At 40.7% G+C, this 19,116-nt stretch overlaps 1 protein-coding gene across 1 annotated transcript; it reads right to left on the bottom strand.

The window, feature by feature from the left end:
• Positions 1–2,483: 2,483 nt before the first annotated feature.
• Positions 2,484–18,439, bottom strand: DIPK2A (divergent protein kinase domain 2A; the record flags this gene model as incomplete). The annotated part of the gene is made up of 3 exons (XM_082287976.1): positions 2,484–3,292; positions 5,734–6,037; positions 17,786–18,439. The coding sequence occupies 3 exons, from the start codon at positions 18,437–18,439 to the stop codon at positions 2,961–2,963; spliced, it is 1,290 nt and encodes a 429-aa protein (XP_082144102.1). The 3' UTR covers positions 2,484–2,960.
• Between the last annotated feature and the right edge of the window lie 677 nt (positions 18,440–19,116).

Below are 19,116 nucleotides of genomic sequence, written 5' to 3'. Positions count from 1 at the left end.
GGCACTGAAGTCAGCAAGTTTCCCTTCATTCAATTCCCCAGCAATATTCCCCCAATTTCTTTGCTCAGAATTCTGGTCATATTTTTCCATGCCCTCTCCTGATGGAGGAGGTAGGCCCTTCTTCTAACTGAGAAAATCAAAATTAATTTGTAACAGTAAACAAATTTTTTAATATGTGAAACTACCAAAAATCCCCACTTCTGATAATGGTGCATTCTGGAACACTACAAAAACTAGTTCTAGGTATATTTTAATGCATGCTAGCCTACGACAATCCCAAAAGACTCAGTTAATCCTAAAAGACTTACTGACCTGAAAATGAATAGCTGAGACAAGGTTCTTAAAGTATTCTTTATTAATATCATTAGAAGTTGCAGAAACAACTTTCTTATAATATAAAGGCACAGGGAGACAATTTTGATAAAATATTCCAAACAAACAGTAACTTACAGTACAAAAGGACAATTTTAATGCACATACAAACCCCAAACATCTCATTCAAAAATATTTCACCATGTTCATCATAATAATGGGCAATGACTAAAAATATAAATTGTTATTGTACAATAAATATCTCACAGGTGCAAATGGAACAAGATTTATTGCTCTCCACAATGTTTTCCCTGTAGTGTTTTTGTTGTAGTGGGGGTTTTTGGGGCTTGTTTTCTTTTCACTTCAAAGTTCCTTTTACAAGCAGCTTTAGTAACTTGTTTCTGGAGGGACTAAACCCCAAACAAAATCTAACAGAACATTCTGACAGTTACAGAACTGTCTCAAGTAGTAACTAAAACTGGCAGTGTTCGATTCCTTCACAACTTCAACAATCATACTCCACTCTCTCTTTGGGAAATGTGGTAGATGTTTAAAAATCAACTGTAGTGGTAAGTCAAGGCTTTTATGGTAGGGTGGTAGTACCTAGTCTGAGGATTAATCTATTTTCTTCAAATAAGTGGATTTTATGAAGAAATATAACATGAACCTTTTCCAATAGCTTGTGCCAGAACAAGCACATAAAACTGTTCAAATGAGGGGAGAAATTAAAATTAAAAGCTGCACTGAACATTCTAACTTCAGAAAACAAGACAAGGGACTGGGAACAAATTAAGACTACAGCGGCAATGATCACGTAAGAGTGAGAATTTCCAATTCTAAAATATATTTAATCATAGAATCTTCAAAGTTGGAAAAGATCTTTAATATCATCAAGTCCAACCAGCAACCCAGCACCACCACCATCTTCACCATTAAACCATGTCCTCAAAACACAGCGACTTAAGAAATCAAAGAGCACTCTGCATCTCTGCATAGCTCCCCTCTGAGCTTTGAGAAAGAAGTCAGTGAGTTTGCCATTTCCCTCACTTGCACTTGCAGAACAATTTCCATCAGGCTTTGATGCAGTACAGGAGGCAGAGCAGCCTGCTCTTGGAAGTAGCACACATTACCTTGCTCAGAACTGTGTTTAGCTTGTACAAAATAGTGTTTCATACACGCATTTAAGAAATATTAGTTTCCTTCATTACTGTTACAAGAAGTAATATGCACACATTTCCTAAGAGTGTATTTGTATGAACAAGATTTCAGGAAAATGAAGCATAGTAGTTGTAAAAATTAAACAAAACCAAAAACTGAGGAGCAAGCTTTCAAGTGAGTTCTTGTAGCAGTAACTGAGGCTTTTACAAAAACTGTGATTTATGAGAACAACTCCGTATTTACACAAACATCAACAAGACCATTTCAACTGCACTGGGAATAATCAAACTTAGCTCATGAAAAGGTACCTAGAGTGAGTACAGCTTACTGGTAAACCAAAAGATGAATATTCAGGAAATTCCATTCAACACACCTCGAAGGATGTAAAACAAACTGCTAACTTGCTTGACATTATTATTCAAATTAGGGTTTTCTCTAGCATAAGTACACAGTTTTAGAAGTTCTTCAGAAAGTAACCTAGGACAATCAAAATCTGAATTTTGAAAATTATTAGCTTCACTAAAGTATAGCATTTTTTGTTTACTATGTGTTCAAAAACTAATAAACAAAACCATTTTCTTTGGTTTATGCTTAACTACACCAGACTAGTAATTTTTTATTTTTAGTCAATCTTCTATCCCCAATTCAAATTAATACTGAACTTTTTATTGTAGTGTCTTTCCAATTTTCAAATTATCTCTGTTAAAAATAAGAGTTTGCTCATACCATGATTTCCTGTTAAACAGCCATGAGTATATACTGGCACGCAGGGAAGTTTTGTACAATAGTTACATTAAGTGATATTTCCAACAGCAGAACCACAGAAGACATTAAACAAATGTTAGTTCAAGTGAAATTTGAGTTTATGATGATCTTAAAAAAACAAACCACAATGTCTAAGCATGGTAAAATACAGTGTAAAACCCCCTAAAATTAGACAGTAAACTTCAGAATCCTGCACTCACAGTAGGAATGTTCTGCACAGCATTGATGTGAAAGCCTGTTCAGTTTGAAACAATGCAGACAGCTAGATTTACCTGGATGTAAATGCCACTTCAAGGTGTTTAAACAAACACAAAAATGAGACAATGATGTCAGGAAAAAGGCCTTTAAAACAGGCCGCCAGTCTAACTTGACTTTCCAAGTAAGAACATCAGTTTCACAAAACTGTGACACTAATGCAGTTTTATGTAAAGTACCCTTTGACACACAAGCTGTCAATTAAGCTATCACAGTCTTTTGTGACCTACTCCCTTTCAAACAGTTAGGGAGGACAGTCAATAGTAGCTCAAGTTTTAATTCAGTAAGTACCTTGTTTGTTTGCAAAGGAACATTATAACACCATAAAATTCTATTTTTACAGTATTTAGAAAACTGATAAACTAGGGTTTTTTATTCTCTCTTTTTAACACATGAGTCCAAAGCTTCTTTTTTCTATGTGTCTTTGCAATAGTGTTTTAGCCAGTGTTGCAAAAGAATTTCACTGTGGACTACCTCACGTTGTTGCTCAGTTGTGCAAGGTATTCCCGGAGTTCCTTGGCGGCTTGGAATCGACCGTATCTTTTCTTTGGGTTGGCACACTCGTCCAGCAGGGCTTCCAGGCGCCCGTCTTTGGCAATCTCAGCTGGGGGGTCGTGGAGGAGCCCCCCTGAAGTGCCACGCCATGTGGCATGTCTGGATAAAAGGTTCTGACAAACGGCGTAATAGTTGTGGTCCACAGTGACACGAGCACAAAGAATCTCTTTAGAGAAGGACAGACAAGCTTCTTTATCACAGTCATCGAACTTGCTTTCGTACCACACGTCCCAGTTCTCAGGTTTATCTGTGAAATATAAGGAGACAGGAAAAAGAAGTGAGGGGGGAGGAAGAAGCGTGTCTGAATACCATCAGAAGCTCAATACACAGCAAACTGCTAACATTTAAACTACAAACCAATTTTGTTTAGATAAACTCTGAAATGTATTGGCCTAAAACTGCATCTGATAGTTTGGTACATCCTTCTGCTGAAATGGTCCTGACAAAACAAAAAATAAGGGAAAGAAAGAAAGAGGGCAAAATAGATTGCTGCTGGTTTTGCTTCCTTCTCTTTGCTGAGTAAACACATGAAATCTACATTCACACATACCCAGAGGAAAAAATGTAGCATGAGCAAGTACCAGAGAACAATCCACAGCCAAAGCTGAGAGAAAAACAAACAAGCAACATGATTTATTCTAGCAACATAGATTTGGTTTCTCCAGTTGCCCTGGAAACTACTGCTGGCAAGTGGTCTACCAAAGCCTAAAACAACATTCCAAAGTAATTACTATAAACTTCTGAAACTTTATCTTCTATCTTACTTTCGACATGGCAGTAACCATTAAGAATATAAAAAAGCAGATGCATTACTTATAATCTTAGAAGAAATTAAAATTCAGCAAAGCAAATGGCATTTATGTACAAGTACAAACCTTTCTCCTTGGTAGTTTTCTTTAACTTAAAACCTGATCTACATAACATACCTTATGCAGTAATAATACTTAAAAGGTTACTAAGTGTGAGCTCTCGTGAGTTCTTACTACTTATTGCTAGAAAACTTTCATCTTAAGTTTCCAGACTACTGCCAGCTTTGAGAAGAGGTCCTTGTCATGGAGTCTCATAGTTTTGCAGATCTCTCTTAGCAGTGTGAGGTACAAAAAAAAATTAATCTGTGCTTGGCTAGTCTCTGAGCTGACTACTGGTCTTCTCATTCACAGCACACTGACAGTTTAGAAAAAAAAAGAGTACTGAAGGATGACAGTTAAAACTATAGAAACATGGTGTAAGATGTGTATAATTAACAGCAAATTCAATGGAAAAAAAATCCAGCAAAGGAGAATGGGAAAAAAGGGCTTCAGCAAATTCAAACATGATATCCCACACAGAGTACAATCAGGTACTACTGTAGAGTGCAACTGGATAGAATGTACACACTGAAATATCTAAACAGGCATATTGATCATTCTGGACAGAGACTGTCTAATGGAACTTTCCAGAAGATTCATGAAATCAGTATTAAATGTCAACCACAACACAAGTTATTGTGTTCTTGATTTAGATCATAGATCACACACCAAAATCCTGGCTGGGACAACAGATGTGACACTTCCAGCATTCAGCTTCTGCAAGGAGCTACTCGCTCCTATTCCACATATATATCAACATTTTCAGAGTTCATCTGGATGTCTTTCTGCCTGAGCAATTCAGACATGCTCCAAAAATGAAAGCCTTCAGTAATATTATTTTAAGAGGGAAGGAAAGGAACAGAACAGAAAGGAATGGAACGGACAGAGCTCTAAAGTAAATGTACTGGATATCCAACACATTAAAAGGTTTCCTTGGTAGGCTCATAAGTTTTAATCTAAGCTTTAGAACGTATAATAAATCTAATAAAAAACAACCAAACAAACAACCCCAAAATGCATTTCCTTGTAGAAAAGTGTGGGGATAGAAAAACACAGTCCAAAACTTAATTCTGCAGCACAACATATGAAGCCTATATGCAAAGCTTAATAAATCCATTCACCCAAAGCAAACTGGAATCACTTGGCCTGTTGCCATGAACTTCTGCAGAATCCAGGGTCTCATGTTCAATGTCTCCAGCCCTTAGGTCTGTTAAGTCTTCCTTATAAGCTCAAAAAGAATATAAGCCTATGTGATGCCACTTTGTCAAACACCTCTTCTGCTGCCACTGCTTTGAGCTTTTACAGTTGACAGAAAGAAAATTAATTTGGAAACAGCACTATAATCACTCATTCCTTCAGTTCCATTATTAGAAAACCAACCAGAACCACTGAAGCAAAGTCAGGCTATGGGACTAAGGCAAAGCAGGCACTAACACTGTTAGTCACTCACAGAAAGTAGAATTCCAAGACCTCCAAAAGTGCTTCTGGGAAAAGACAAAAGGGACCTCTCTCTCTTAGCTAAGGTAGACAAGACAGACAGGCTGCTTATCTGTCCATTTGTCCAAACACACCCAGCATCAACACTCTCTTCCCATCCCCATCTCTTCCTTTATGCAGCTTTACAGTACTTAAAAAAAGTGTCCAGGTACGCTCTTCATGAAATTGACAAATTGGTCAAGCTAATTAGTAGTCTAACTGCAGAAGAAAGCTAATTCGTTTGTTAATTAGTAGTCTAGTTATAAAGCCAACAAAATACGTATTTAGCAACCACACATACTTTAAATATTGCAGAGAAAGAAGTGAGACACATGGGGTGAGGGGAGTGAAAGAAGAAACTTACTCTGTCTGATCAACCTTTTGTCTGCTACCAGAACATTTTCTGCATCTACAATGATAACTTTTCCATCTCTTGGTCCCACTGCAAAGTTGTCAAAGCTGACATCAAGGAGGTAGAGTGCAAATTCAAAGTCATTATTTGTCAGCTGCTCAGCTATTTCCATTAATTGCCAGGCCAGATCCACTCGCTTCTCCCATGGTGCATTAAAGTAACTCCACAGCTCTTCTCCCACATAGTTGACAGCCACCATTCTTCCGCACGCTCCCAAGTACTTTGCGAATGGCCAACCCTCATCAGATGGAAAACTCTGTATATAAAAAATTTTTAACATTTTAATTAATACAAAACAGTTTAGATTTTAAAAGGCTTTTCAATAAAACTTAGAAGAAAAAGCTGTAAATACCCATCAACACTATAATCCATATATTTCTAAGTTTCAAAGGGAAAGGAAAAACAATAGAAAATGTATTTATGTGAGCAAGAGGCCTTGCTGAATTAGTGAAGGGAAAAAGTTGGATGACCTGAAGCAATACATAACCCATATCTAGCTTTCCATATATACACACACACTCACATATATTCACACACACAATTCCACCAACCATCTTTTTCTCTTGGTGTTTTATTACACATCTCTTGTAGTAATTCAAGTATATTTCCCATCAAGATATTCTTGCATTTGATCTTTTAATTAAGATCAATTCTTTTAATAATCTAAGGAAAAAAAACTTTACAAAGTGGTACCTCCTTCTCTCCATCACCATCCCTTCCATTATTCCTAGTTGATGGGATTCTTTTGAGGTTTCTTATTTTTCTCGTATACCATAACAGTCTATCTCTTGATTAATTGCTCTATTTATACTGTGTGCTTCTTACACACGGCCACTTAACATTTTTATCAACAGTAAAATCTGTCTCCAACAGCACCTTTCTGTGAAGTTAACACAAGAGACTGAACAGAAATGACACACTAAAAGCAATTACAAAACAACCCACAACACACCAGCATGGTTTTCCTAATTCAGCTATGCTGAATGTGCCCTAGGACTTCGATATGGACAAGCACTTAAAAAGTACCCTCCAAACTGTGGAGGAATGCTGAATAGGAATGCAACAGGAAGAAACTACAAAAGCACTAATTTAAGAAACCACAAATTTAGAGAAGTTAGCACTCTAAGAGTATGATGTACACTAATTTTAACTATTAGGAGATACCACGTGCCCATGCCCCTTCCTCGTGTTCTACCTTGCTATCATGTCACCAGACACAACTCATGACCAATTCTGCAGCAATGATGTAGCAAAGGTTTTACCACAGTTGGGGTGAACAGCATGGTGGCGTTTCAGGATGCATGAAAGCTTTGTACCTCCTGGAAACCACAATGGAAGAAAACATTTATTGTAAACTGGGGAAAGAGACTGGAAGGAAACACCCCATGTAGACGGATCTGAACTACAAGACCATGCAGGGAAGAGGTGCCTAATATAACAAACCTTGTCTATATAGTACACGTGAAGAAACTAAAATCATAATTAATATACATAATTGACAACGTTTGTCATTTTTATGGCAAAAAGGCATGAAGCTGCTCTCTAAGGTGGCAAAGTGTAGAAGACAATTTCTGGGCAAGTAACCATGTTTACCACTGCAAAGAACCACCCTTCTTGGTTGGGCAAAAGAGCCATGTTAATTACAGAATAGGTTCAAAGTTTTTGACGTGTCTATATGTCTGAACTTCAACTCTATTTTTATCACATGATCTACTCACATAAGCAAAACAGGTTGTGATAAATCCTGACAATAATACAGAACTAATTTCACAGATTTGAGACCAGCATGGCATTTTCAAGCTGTGATACCACATAACTCAGCAGAACTAAATCTCTCTCAGTAATTAAATCTACCATGCAATAGGGAAGACATTATCCAGCCTCCAGGCTTATTTACCTGCAGGATTCAGGGCAATTAATGAAGGTGGTAAGTACAGCCAAATATCTGCCAGTTCAGGTCAAGTGTCACATTCCACAGTTAAGAGGGTTTTGGGGGCTTTTTTTACTTGTTTTGTGGTTAACAAAATAACCTTCCAACAACTGAAGTATGTGCTAATTCAGTGTTCCTTACTTATTCTAAGCAGACTATATAATAAAAACATGGCTGTGGCATCAATAAATGTCACCAAAGGGGTATTTCATGTGCATTTATCATAACTGTATTCAGCCCTGAACCAAAACAAAACAAGAAGCAAATGGCTGTTTTCCATCAAATGAAATTATTTTACCTACATCATATAAACTCCTCTTTAAATTGGAGAAAAGTTACCTGATTCTATTTCCTGATAAGCACAGGCTTAACTAATTTCACCAAATGTGCATGACATTTTCATATTGCTGCATTGTATCAGCACGCAACTCAATGATGCTTAAATATTTTTATTTAAATATTACTTTGGACCACCCCACTCCTTTTCTTTTCTATGGTTCTCCTTTTCTATGTTCCAATCCTGCCCTGCTTATGACTCTGCCTCCCTTTTCAAACACAAATTCAACCACAAGCAGTTGAACCTGGCAAAGGATGTGCTACCATTGGAAGCAAAGGTGTCCCTCCCTTCCAACCCACCAAGCACACTCATTTCAATCCCCTGCACATCATTAGGAAAGCAAGGCTGGTACTTGCTGGGCTGGTGCTCCATTGGCTCAGAGCCTGATCGATATCATCACATGCTGGGAGATACTGGTGAGAGGAAGAGAGAAGGCCTCAACAGCCGAGTGCAGAAGAGAGAAGGAGCTAAGGGGACTTTTCCTTTCCAGCAGCAGCAGTGATTTATGTAATGGATTAAACTGATTTTCGAGGTACAGCTTTAGACACTGATCTTCCAAATATATCTCTTATGGTTCCTGCACTGTGTACACTGAATTTCATTTCAGACAAGAAATCCTAGGAGCAGTCTGGTTTATTCAGAAGTGCACACCTTCATGTTACCAGTAGAATATCTGCATGCCATGCTGTAAGATATATTTATAACACTGTGGCAATAAAAACATCTTTTGACAACAGGAGTTCAGGGAATCCTGCCAACATCTGCACATGTACAAACAACATCTCTGCTTTGGCCCCCTTCCAACTGGCATGTAACAGCCACATCTACACTTCATTACCCAAGTCAGTAGCCGAAGAAGGGGATAAAAATATGTACAAGTGCCTCATTCAGCAGTTTTTATATTCACTTGGTGAATTTGACAAGAATATTAATTGAGGTGCAGATCTCTTGTCTTTGCAAGCAGCGATTTGTAACTTTTTGTACTATTCTATTTTGAAAGGTGTTTTCTAAGAGGAAACTGCAGCTAACTTAACACAAGGATTTTTTTGTTCATGTATTAAAATTTTGAAAGTAAGAAATGAAAACAAATCTGTATGACTAATAAACATGTTTTCCATGAACAAGTTGCATTTAGAAACAAAAAGCTTCATAGATCGCTGTCAAAAATCTGATTTCTGTGGAGTAATGCATAACCTTGGTTTTGGTTTTATTTTCTCAAATTATCAGTAGTCTAAATATTTAATTAGATCATTTTGTACTTGAATATGCTATTTACAGACTTAAAAATGTGCATTTGACAATTAAGGTAAAAACTAAGCTCTTGTTGAAAACCAGAATCAGCTGTTTTGTGACAAAAGAATCTGATTCCGATGCACCCACTCACATTTCATCTGTGAACATACACATAAATGCCATGGAAACCATAGATATTTAAACTTTTTAATGTGTTTTAAAATAAAGTAACACATATCAAAAACTACAAATAGGTAGTTTAGTAAGTTTCCCCTCAATAACACTGTTATCTTTCTGTATTCAGAGAAATATGTATAACCTTCTAACAGAAAGCCGGAAACCAGTAAAGATACCAAAAACTTCTGCTACCCTCATTCCCACTGACACACCCCCAAAACATATTTTGCTTGCTCTAATTAGTGTAGTTCCAAGATATCTCTCCAAGCAAGGCTTAAAAACCTAAACAAACCCTGTCAAAGGGACAACAGATATGCTGTTCCTGAAAGAATAATATTGCATTTATGCCTTTAAAAAAAATACACTGTAGTCTCAGAATAAATATTAAGAATTAACAGAGCAAATTTATCACTTCACTGAAGCAGAAAACACACTATCAGTGCATTTGTCTTCCTCACTTCCATCTGTCTAAACCTGAGAAGATGCCAAAATGTGCCAGTGCATTTTGTTCAGAGCTGTGACTTAGATCAGGCAGTGAAGACTCACCAGCTTGAAGCTGATAAAGCCTATTGTATTCGGCAGTAACACAAATCCCCTTTGAATTAAACACTTAAAAGAGTATTAGTTTATCATAATGAAGCATATAACTCATCCTCATAATCAAGACCAAAAAGCCAGACCAGCTTAAGTAACAACTGACATTTTTGTTCCACTGTATCACTAAAATCCAAGCTTTTCATTCTCAAAACTATTCCAGAAGATTCTCTATATGTCACCTCCAACATTTGCAGGAAGTGAGTTCCAGCTCAGAAAAAATACCCCAGACAAAATCTGCCCAAACAAAGACCTACCTCTTATATGTGATGAAATTTTAAAAAACACACACAAAACAGAATGGGGACTTCTCTCCGTGGGACCCTGAAGAACTTCATGGCAAAATTACCCTCTCCCTGACACCTTCATTAAATCATCCTGATAAACTGCATCTGCCCAGGCACAAACAGGCATGGCACGGAGAATTTAAATAGCATGTTCTTCCTCAAAAGGAAAATTAGTTCTCTCTCAGAGCACTGCTGGTTCTGCAGTGTAAACAAAAGCAGCACTTGTACTAGTACCGAGGCAAATAAGCAGAGCTCTGGAACCACGAAGAGCTGGAGAGCAGATTTTACAATGATGCTTTTCGGATCAAAGGAGTTACAAAGCACAATCTAAACACAGATGCCTCCTTTTGTCAGGAATTGATTTGCATTCTGGAAGATATGTATTCAAATGATTTTCTGAATGCTAGTGAGTACAATGAAAACCATTTAATTCTGAACTATATGCCACACCATTTGACATTTACCTAGAAGTCCCACAGAAGTTATACATATATAGCCAACAGCACAGAGTGAACAAGAGTACTCCAAACATTGGTGTTCCCATTGAAACCATGTTTCTTTTATTTATTTGACCGCTGTTCAAGTTTGACTACATTTCAAACAGTTATTACATACAATTCATGCCAACAAGAAGTACATACCAGGCTTAATTGACATACTATAGGACAAAAATACACAAAATTCTAAATACTCAATTTTTAAGTTGAACACTTCAGCTGTAAAAGCTGTATTTCACAATGCCAGCAGAGATATGCCTCTTTTCCAAATAAATTAATGAACAATGATTAAACTCGAGAACCATAGTAAAGCAAATTTAATGTCATTATTGGTTGTAACCTGTTCAAATTAGTTTGTAGTTCATAAAAGTTTGTTCAGATTAAATTTGCAACAGATGAAAATAATCACTGTGTATTTACTTCTCATCAGTAGTGAGCGAGACAAAAACAAAGCCTCAATTACTTAATTCAGGGACGTAAAACACAACTCCCCTTATACATCTGACATACCAGAACAACATTGGTATTACAAAGTTTGTAATGTGGGGTAACAAGCATTTTTCTGCTACTGAAAACTACAAGAGCAAGAATTTCTCAGGAGAATTTCTATTTAAGTCTATATAGTGACTTCTCTGCAGCCTTTAAATTCAGACAGCCATTCATCATAATATACACCCCACAATAACTTCAAGAATTTCTAGACTATTTTAAAATATCCCTTATAATTTACCCTGCATGTTTTCAGTCTAGGGAACTTTCACTAGAAAGAAGAATGAGAATAGTTTTGATAATTTAAGGAACATAATTAAATATGACAGTTAACATGACAAGTACAAGCCAGTTCTGGTCTAATATGTACAGTCATATGTCACTGCAAAAAATGATTCTTCAGTTTTCAATACAACCAAATCAGTGGAACATTCTTGTAACATGAGGCCACTCCATTTTAATTCAACAAAGAACAATTTTTCGTTCCTTTTAAAAAGATTCACAATGGAAATTCAGTCTTATTAAAATCCTAGTATCTGTATGAGCCAGGATTTAAATAAGACCACTCAAGGACATGTCAGGTAGTGCAGATAACTGCCTTAAATCCACTACTTGGTTTATGGCAGCGGAATTACAGATCAGAAACACCAAATTGAGTAAAGAACAAAGTTTAAAGGGTACCAAGTATTAAAACTGAATTGCCATTCTACATTCTACCAATGTATTTAGAATAGAACTACAAAAAATAACTTATGATTAGAAGAGTGTGTATGAAAAAATAGAAAAGAGGAATTTGCCCATTTACTTCTTATGTCTAGATCAGCAAAAAGATTCTGTGGAACATTTGGCTAAATTGCTACTTTGAGTGAATTCTGTGCAAGAAATTGTTTCAAAGTGATCAGCTGAAGTTTTAATATATGTTTACCAGATGTCAACTATTGCTCTCCCCGTAACAAAATCAAACAGAAAACCCAGGGATGACATGTAGAGAAACCAGAATAATTTTAGGTTATGCGGCAACAGACTGTTCATGCAGAGTAATTATACTAGGAATAGAGATACAGCTGTTGGGTTTGTTTTGTTTTGCTTTTTCCCCACAAGGAATAAGAATGATCAGAAGTTGTGAGAAAAATAAAGTCATTAAGCTTAAGCATTTAGAGAACTAAAACCATATCTGAGGGAGAGGCAATGATTTACACAGGCTATTAAAAATGCAGAAATACTACTATTTGGCACATAGAGATTGGCATTTCCTCTTAGAGAAATAAAAGTCCTTGAGACTTGTAATTTAAATCCCAGACACAAATGTTCACTATCATTCTTTGAAGAATTGACATTTAAAATGGTTGTTAAAAGCTACAGCTTGAGACAAAGTTGCATTAATGCACTCTGGATTTAATTGGCAGATACCTTCTAGAGTTTGAAGAAATATTCATTACATGAAAGCATTTTATCTTAACAGGAAAGTATGTGTGCAAATTCCAAGTTTGCTTTGTGTTGGTCTAATTTTTTCCAGAGTAGCTGGTGTGGGGCTGTGTTTTGGATTTGTGCTGGAAATGGCATTGATAATTCAGGGATGCTTCAGCTGTTGCTGAACAGCGATTACACAGAGCCAAGGCCTTTTCTGCTCCACATCCCACCAGTGAGGGGAATGGGGGTGCACAAGAAGCTCAGAGGGGACACAGCCAGGACAGCTGATCCAAGGAATATTCCATTCCATATGGCATCATGATCAGCATGTGAAGCTGGGGGGAAGGAGAAGAAAGGAGGGGGGACACACATCCAGAGTGACAGCACATCTTCCCAAGTCACCGTTCCATGTGATGGAGCCCTGCTGTCCTGGCAATGGCTGAGCACCTGCCTGCCCATGGGAATTGCTGAACAAATCCCTTGTTTGGCTTTGCTTTCCTTATTAAACTGTCTTGGTATCAACCCACAAGTTTTCTCACTTCTACTCTCCCAATTCTCTCCCCCATCCCAGTGTGACAGGAGGGAGCTGCGTGGGGCTGAGTTCCCAGCTGGGGTTAAACAACAACACTCTGAAAACAAAGCAAACACAATGACATTTCCATATGGCACCTGACAACACTGTAAACCAACAACACAATGGCAAGATTGAGGGTTGCAAGACCAGTTATACGTGCACTTTTGTGACAACAACTTATAAATCCTGTGTTTCAGTTTTGCCAGGACAGACATAAACTGTCTTTTCAGGTAAGCATAAGATCTTAGGAGAAATACAATCTAACTGAAAAACAGTTTTGTTATCTAGAAACAATTTTTATTTCAGCTGTCTTGAGCCAGATTGAACTTTCTCTAACTCTGAGAACAAGAAATTTTCTGGTTTTACCCTGGATTTGGGGCATTGTTGTTTTTTCTTGTTTTAAGTATTAAACTTAAAACTTTGCCACTGGCAAAACGTGTCAGACACTGCGTGGTTGCACACCATGGCTCACAGCATGGCAGCTACAGTGGCACGACAGCAGCAGCTCAAGAACTGTTATCCAAAACTGTTAGGAGACTGCCACAGCGCCTCCAAAGAGGAAATCTGGAGGCTGACAGGGATCAGGGCAGGAGCTCTATGAAAAATAAGAGGTACCACACCTTTTGGTTCTATTAACAGTAAGTTTATGTTCCAACTTGCAAGTGAAGATAAAAATTAATCAAGTTACTTGATAAAGCTGAATAACATCCACTATTTAAGCAGATATCACTGTTGAAAAAATTTCAAAAACTTTCTCCACTGCATCTATTTTACAAGACAAACTAGAAGCTGGGTGGTTTATATCAAGTCCCAGGACAAGGATAAATCTGCTTACATCCATGGCGGTTCTATGAATTCTGCAAAGAGCGAACAGTCACACTGCACTCAGTCTGTAATTCAAGTTATTTTTTAAATTTTTCTGTTTCTTCCTAAGGCAACTTCGGCCAACCTATCTTTGCAAGTGCTTGATGCACACCATCATCATATTCAGCTGGAAATAAGATACCATGCATAGATCCTATCCTCCAGGTGATTCCCATTTAAAACACCCTGCTAATCAGTGAATGAATTTAAACAGCACCAAGTTTTGTTGTTGCTTTTGTCCAAGTACCATGTTCATGCCTATATGAAATACTGGTTTAGATGTAGCATTTTGATTATAAATCTGACCTTATTTTATTAAAAAGTATTCATCTTTATTGCAGAAAACAGCTATTAGGAGGAGAGAGGAAAAAACCCCAAATCTATCAGAAGTTAAATCTTTAGCATGTAAGTTCTTTCGTTCAAATGTGAATTCATATGAAAACTGCAAAAGGATTTAATTAGTGAGTAGTTTAGCAAGATTCTACAGAAGAAATATTAGTGTTTTAATACCCAAAAAAAAATGTGAACTGTACTTGAACAATACTACCGCTGTCATTCCATTTCCTTAATGAAGTAAAATGGCAAAAGGGTCTGAATTCTTCCCTGAGTACACCTGGACAATAGATGTGAACAAAGGTTAACAAGAAAGTTATGAAAAACACAAATAGTGAGTTAGGATTACAACATGTAATCTACACTAAACTGTGCAGTGTTACACTTTTGATGAACAGTAACATCATGCTATGGGTTAAAGCCCCACCTGAAAAATTCCCACAGCAGAAGCTGTAAATCAGTTGTGACGATGCAGTTCATGAGCAACACCGCTTCAGGAATAATCCATACTCCACACAGGCTTCAAGCTAAAATCCCAGTCGCTGATGAAAAGCCTCATAATCCACAAATTGCTGGGTCTTGTAGATGACTACAGTGAATTTTCTATTATAAATGAAAGATCAAGCTTTGAATTCCTACTAAATTGCCTATTTACATTTAGCTGTAATGCAATTAAGAAACAGAACTTAAATGCACTGTACACCAGGAGTTTAGACATTATCTCCACTTCTAAACCAAAACTGTTATGAATAACAGCGCTCAGTCACTGTAGTGTTCCATGAAAGGCTCAAAGCAAAAATAAGCAATATTTTTCCTTGTGCCCTCCAGTGACAGACAGCATGAGTTAAATCCATCTATTTATTGATTTATTTTAAATTAAAATCTGATTCTTCATACAACATTGTGTAGATTTCTTTTCTTGGAAGCAGATAATTTTTAAAACAAGCCTGTAAGTTTCATTCCCATAGCACTACCTGCCTTCATCAACACTGCAGAAACTATACCATAAAATGTTTTATATATGTTATGTACTAATACAAACAATCTTCTCAGTAGTCAGTTATCAATTCTAGAAAGTAACCACCTCTCGAACGTTGCTGTTGCAAGAGCTGCAGAATACAGAATTACCCGTTCCTTACGTGTTTCTCAGGTAGACACAGAGCCTGGAGTACTAGGGAATGGGAAGAGTTCATACAGATTCATGTGTTTTAGATATTTCATTCCTAATTGAGGGAAGGTCTTCAAACCTCAAGTACCCATTACCAAAGTTAATTAACACTCTTCTGGAAAAACCACTAGGAGTGTTTAAGCACACAAAGCTGGCCTGAAGTTCCCCAGAAATATTGTCCAAGCTATGCCTAAACATCAACATTTAAAACACTATGAAACATTTTTGATCTGTTAAAAGGCGGCAGACTTGCTTTAATATGGTCTGAACTGCTAAAAGCTGCCTCACTTCCCACCAATTTGACCTGCTCTGTTCTCAGATGCACCTTTGCTAAAATAAATGTCGAGCAGAATGCTTAAGTCCATCCAAGATTTTATTCTCTGTAGCAAATTTGCTTGACAATCTCAGACTCTTCTACAGTTCATCAAGAAGCTGAGAGGAATCAAGGGTCTTAATCAACCCACTGCTTATGAAGCCCATTACAGTAAATGCTGCAAGTGTACCATACCCTTTGTAAAGAATACGTTGCCCCTGTGAATTATGAAGAAACACAGCTGCTCTCTGGCCATCTAGGTCTACACTCAGTATGTTGAAACCACTGTTCAAAACCAAAAAAGTAAGTTGCATGAAATGCAGCCAAAACAAATCACTTCTCAAAGAATTTCTGAATATACTCAGCAGAGCAAAGCAGTTTTGATTTTCTTACTTAAGTGGAGTTTCCTTTCTCACTGTGCTCAGGAGCAACTTCATAGCAAAATGGAAGAGACTTATGTTCCCTCAAGTCTGCTGAGAACCAAACTGGAAACACACTTTGAAAACAAAACTGAAGAGCTGTACATGGAGAGACTGAAGGGCAGAAGGCATACCACCCAAAAACATATGTAATTTGTAATTAAGTTCATAAATTGATTTTCTAGAAATTAGTCAGTAGGCAAACTTTCTGGAGGGTAAAGCCTTGCAGCACTGCTTTTTGAGCATTTCTTGGCCTCTCACTAGAGAAACAGCAGATGTTAACAGTAATCATGAGGTGATGTTTTCAAAACATATTTTCAAATATTATTTTGATCATACACTGGATAAAGGCAAGGACAGTTCAGTAGTTAGACAAAACAGTTCTTATTCCAAACCTAGATACTAAAGGCACACTTGGGAATTCCCTTGATCATGTTAAAAGCCAAAATGCAAGGCATCCCATCTGAATAGATACAGAATAGAAGCAACTGCGTGGTGCCACAGAATAGAAGTTTCCTATGCATTTTTCACGTAAAAATTTACATAACATATTAAAGCACAAATTTCAGGTAGGTGCACATAACCCACGCCCCTAATTAAAGACTAGGAAATAGGTAACCGCTGAAGAGAGAACACTGTTCATTTATTCGTCGGTCTATTTTCGGACTACAAATACCTATCTCTAATTTTTACCAGCAGTAACTATATTTAGTTCACATTAAGAACATGACATAGCACATGAGTCAGTTTCTGACAAGGAAAGCACAACAGCATCGCAGCACAGTCTCTACGCACTTTCTCTTGAACTAGACCTTAAGAATGAATCACGGGCACCCACAGCTCCCTGGGAATATATGAATTGTGGAACACGCTGACACCGAACTATGCGAAAGGCACAAGTAAGCAGAGAGCATCAGCCGCCAGCACTGACCCGCCGCGCTCCTGCGGGACGGCGGCTGCAGCTCGGTACCCGACAGCACAGCGGTATGGGGATGGAGTTAAAACCCTGAGGAGGACGGCAAATCGGGAAAACACACGCAGTCTTTGAGGGAGGAAGGAAGGAGGAGAGCTGATGAGGCTGAGCGAGCTAAAGTAACGCCTCCTGCCCGGAGGCAGGGACCCAAGACCCTCTGCTCAGCCCGCCCCGCCGGTACCTCTGCAGGAGAGTCAGCCAGGGCACAGAGCCAGCGGCGGCCCCCGCGATCCGGCGGGATTTGGGGCCAGCTGCCCGGGAGCCCTCGGCCCCCGCCCGCAGACACGGCGGCAGCGGCGAGGGGCAGGAAGGGCCATTCCGGCGAGGGTCCCGCCGGGACGGGCAGCACCGGGAGCACCGGCGGGGGCAGGCGGACGCCCACTGGGGCACTGCCGGCCGCCCTTACCTGCAGCACCAGCGGCTCGGGGTTGAAGGCGAGGGTGATGAGGAGCTGCATGCGCTCCGAGTCTTTCAGGTTCCGCAGCAGGAAGCTGCCCGAATCCTTGGTCTCAGCGTAGCGGCGCACCAGGCGGTCGAGCAGGCGCTGCGAGGGGCAGTGCACCAGGTCGGACCAGCCCTCCACGGCGCCGGGGGTGAGCAGCCGCACGTCGCCGTTCAGGCTGGCGAACTCGGTGGCGGGCAGCGCCTGCAGCAGGTCGCAGCGGCCCCTGCCGGTGGCACGGCGGCAGATCTTGGTGTCGATGTCGGCGAGCTCCTGCGCCGAGCCCAGGCGCTTCAGCACGACGCGGCGGGAGCCCTCACGGGGTTCCCCGTACCGCGCGAAGTACACGTTCTTCACGTTGAAGAAGTCCAGCAGGCGCAGGCGGCCCCAGCTCTCCAGCCGCAGCTGCCCGTTGAGGAACTTGCGGCACCAGCTGGTGCCCCAGCAGGCCGGGCACTTATTGAGCTGCAAGAAGCGCCGCTCCGACAGCTCGTTGCGCTGCAGCGAGGCCAGCAGCGAGTGCGTGTTCAGCACCAGCGCCGCCGCCAGGCTGCCCAGCACCGCCAGCTTCACGTAGCGGTACAGCCGCCCCAACTTCAGCGACACCAGCCGCAGCATCGTCCCGGGCCGCGCCGGGCCCCCCGCCCTTCGCCGCGCTCGCTGCCCGCCCCGGCCGCGCCGCGGCTCCGGCTCCAATAAACTCCCCGCCTCGCTGCCCGCCCGATAAAAGGCGGCCAAGTTACTGAGGGGCCGGCGGGGAGGGGGAGGGCAGGGGAGGGGGGGCGGCGCCTGCAGCGCGCGGGCCCGGGCGGACCCGCCCCCGGGGAGGGGCTCGGGCTCCGCCGCCGCCGCTCCCGCCGCCGCCGAGCCCCCCGCCCCAGGGGGCTCCTCCCCCTCCCGCCGATGGACACGCCCCCGGGGCGGGGCCTCGCGCGAGCGCCGCCGGCCGCCAGCGGTTGGCTGCGCGTGACGCCGCACAGTCGCGTGCGGCCCCGCCCCCTCCCCGCCCCATCCCGGCGCTGGGGGCGGGGCCGCCACGCGCGCGCTGGGGCGGGGCGCCGCGCCTTTCCCGCCCCTCGGCCCCGGCCCCGCCGGACTCTCGAGCCGCTGTGGGAGGGGGCGCGGCGCTGGCGGTGGCTGCCGCCATGTTGCGTGTGTCTGTGTGTGCGTGCGTGTGCGTGCGACTCTGTGTCCGTGTCCACCCGCCGTCTCCGTCCCCGCTCCGCCCGGGCCACCAGCGCTCGCCCGCTGCCGGCGGAAACCGCCCTACCCGAGGCCGGCCCGGGACGGCCGTG

Source organism: Coloeus monedula (assembly GCF_965178545.1).
Source record: "Coloeus monedula genome assembly, chromosome: 10".
NCBI lineage: Eukaryota > Metazoa > Chordata > Aves > Passeriformes > Corvidae > Coloeus > Coloeus monedula.
Note: the sequence above shows the minus strand (reverse complement) of the source record. Positions and strands in the feature narration are given on the sequence as shown.